The sequence below is a fragment of the Nematolebias whitei genome, chromosome 6, assembly GCF_014905685.2.
Source record: "Nematolebias whitei isolate Nwh7 chromosome 6, NemWhi1, whole genome shotgun sequence".
Classification (NCBI taxonomy): Eukaryota; Metazoa; Chordata; class Actinopteri; order Cyprinodontiformes; family Rivulidae; genus Nematolebias; species Nematolebias whitei.
Window position 1 is genome coordinate 46,166,985 of NC_056503.1, and position 2,487 is coordinate 46,169,471.

A 2,487-nucleotide genomic window follows, 5' to 3' on the forward strand; every position below is an offset into this window, starting at 1 on the left:
CCTAAAACTTGTCCCTCTGATGGACCTAAAACTTGTCCCTCTGATGGGCCTAAAACTTGTCCCTCTGATGGGCCTAAAACTTGTCCCTCTGATGGGCCTAAAACCTGTCCTCTGATGTCTCTGCTGAGGGACTGATCTGATGCTCGGTGATCCAGGCAGAGAACTAACGAGGTTCAGTCAGGTCCTCTGGACGGATTCTTCATTAGATGTTTAAATGATCTCTGAGGTTCTGGTCAGATCCGTTCTGTTAAAGCAGCCGAAGCTCTGAGCTGAATATGTTTGTACCTCCTCTTCCTCGCCTCCTCTTCCTCAGACACGGACTCTCTGAGTCAGGGCAGCTCTGTGGGCAGTTTGGGTCTAGAGGACGACGAGGACAGTAACTCTGTGAAGAACCACTTTGAGACTCTGGTCTCGAGTTTGGAAGGTGAGAACCCGTTCGTCGTCCTCAGTGTTTCCTCTGACAGCGGCGCTGACCTCCCTGTGGTTCTGCAGAACGCTTCGACACCGACCCGACGAGCCTGCAGCCTCCGGAGGAAAAACACTTCCTGAACCCTCGACTCAGCATCTCCACCCGCTTCCTGTCCCGCTTCCAGGACCGAGTCAGGTCTGCACTCCCACAAGCCCCGGAGACCGATGGTGCTCGTCACGATAATAAACGTTTTTTTTTTCCTTTCCTGTTATTCAGGGCGTGGCCGGTCCGAGCCCCGCCCCCCATCTCCGTCCCACGCAGGATCTCAGAGGAGAGCAATGTCAGATCGGTAAACAAACGCACCTGATCGATGCTTCACAGGAAGTTCCTGCAGCTTCGTTAAACTGCTCAAACAAACCGTGTGTTCAGGTGAGGTCCAAGTCCAGCTGCGTCGTCATCGCTGCCTCTGAAGGTTCGACCTCCACCGGCAGCTCTGCAGGTGGGTCCTCAGGTTCTGTTCTCTACTGAGAAGTAATGAAAAGCAGCTGTGAACGAAACCAACACGGTTCAAGCTCCGAATAAACGTCAACATTTTGATGAATAAACTGTAGAAGAGCAAAGAGGACGGAGATCAAAAGAAATGAGTCTATGGTCACCATGGTAACCACACACTTGAGTCTAGACCAGGACAGCCTGAAAAGTAAGCCTCAGGCAGTCTCTGTAAACTGAGTCAGATCAAAGAACTTCTTAATCCATGAGCAGCAGAAGGTTCTGATGGTACCACAGGTTCTGTTTGATGGTTCTGTCACTGTGGACGGCCCTGATGACCGTCGTGTGGAAGTTCTGGTCCGTCTCATACATAGGGAGAAGTTGAGGATGGTGTGATGGTTTGACCACAGTTCTGCTGTCCATGTGGATGTTCCTCTGACGCTCTGAGGGTTTCTCTGAAGAACATTTAGAATTATGAATATTTTAAAAAATCTTAAATCGGGAACATCTCAGCAGATCTTGTTTTGTTTGAAAACGTAATGAAGTGTTTTCGTTTCAGAACTAAAGGTTCAGGTTCTTCTGGTTCTGCAGGAGAACCTGAATGTCTCCATATGTTGGACTTTTCCTTTAAATGAGTCCAGCTTCAGAATCCTGTGTTTCTGCCGCCACAGTCAGGTGTCCGCAGCCGGTTCTTAGTAGGAGAACTTCCTGTGGGACTTCCCAGCGGCGTCCACCACACAGACGCCGCACGGCGCTGGTGGTCCAGTGCAGGAGGACTCTGGGAGGTCTGTGAGCGTTCCTCAGGTGTTTCTTTTCCACCTTCTGAATTTTCTTTCTTCACCTGGGTTCTGTTCAGATGGAGCTCCTCTTGAGGGTCAAAGTTCAAGATTCATCTGCTGATCTAAACCAATCACAGTCCAGTCTGGTCCAAACCTCCAGGGAACACTGGGAGCATTTCCTCCTTTAATCACTTTGATCCACTGTTCTTCACTCGAGGTTCCTCAGCTGAGGTTCTAGTGTCGAGTTTTATTCTTTACCCTGTTTTATCTTTTTTGGACCAGCCCTCCCCTCCAGGACTCTGATGGACAACAACAGCATCTCTGAGGCTTCAGTCCTGCAGGAACCAGCACAGATCTTCTACATGGAGACGTCTGGATCGAGTCGGGACACCCCCACCTCCATCACCACCTCCTCCTCCCTGGAAGAGAACAAGGAGAACCTCTCCTCCTCCTCAAACCTCCACCCTGCAGAGGTCTCCTGTGTTTCAGGTGGTCCAAACCTCAACACCAGTAAAACAGAAGACCCCCAGGACCAGACCAGCAGGTAACACCACCTCTACACAAACCTCACACCCGGATTGAAATTATATAATCTCAGGTAATCCAGATGAGTTGGACCGAGCAGAACAAGATAAAGACAAAATAATTATTTTAATATAACGTTTTTAGATGAAGTTTGTCTTCCTCGCTGTTTTACGACTGAGTATTAGGGACACGCTAAGAAAAAAAAAATTACCATACATTATGAGAAAAAAGTCATAAAATTACAAGAATAAAGTCGTAGTATTACAAGAATAAAGTCGTAGTATT

The 2,487-nt window shown here is 48.5% G+C and overlaps 1 protein-coding gene across 1 annotated transcript in view; it reads left to right on the forward strand.

The window, feature by feature from the left end:
- Positions 1-2,487, forward strand: part of wdr62 (WD repeat domain 62) — a 23,378-nt gene that overhangs the window by 18,702 nt on the left and 2,189 nt on the right. The window contains exons 24-28 of the mRNA XM_037677913.1: positions 314-424; positions 493-604; positions 686-758; positions 839-908; positions 1,960-2,221. Coding sequence (XP_037533841.1) covers positions 314-424; positions 493-604; positions 686-758; positions 839-908; positions 1,960-2,221 — 628 coding nt within the window. The remainder of the gene's footprint in view (positions 1-313; positions 425-492; positions 605-685; positions 759-838; positions 909-1,959; positions 2,222-2,487) is intronic.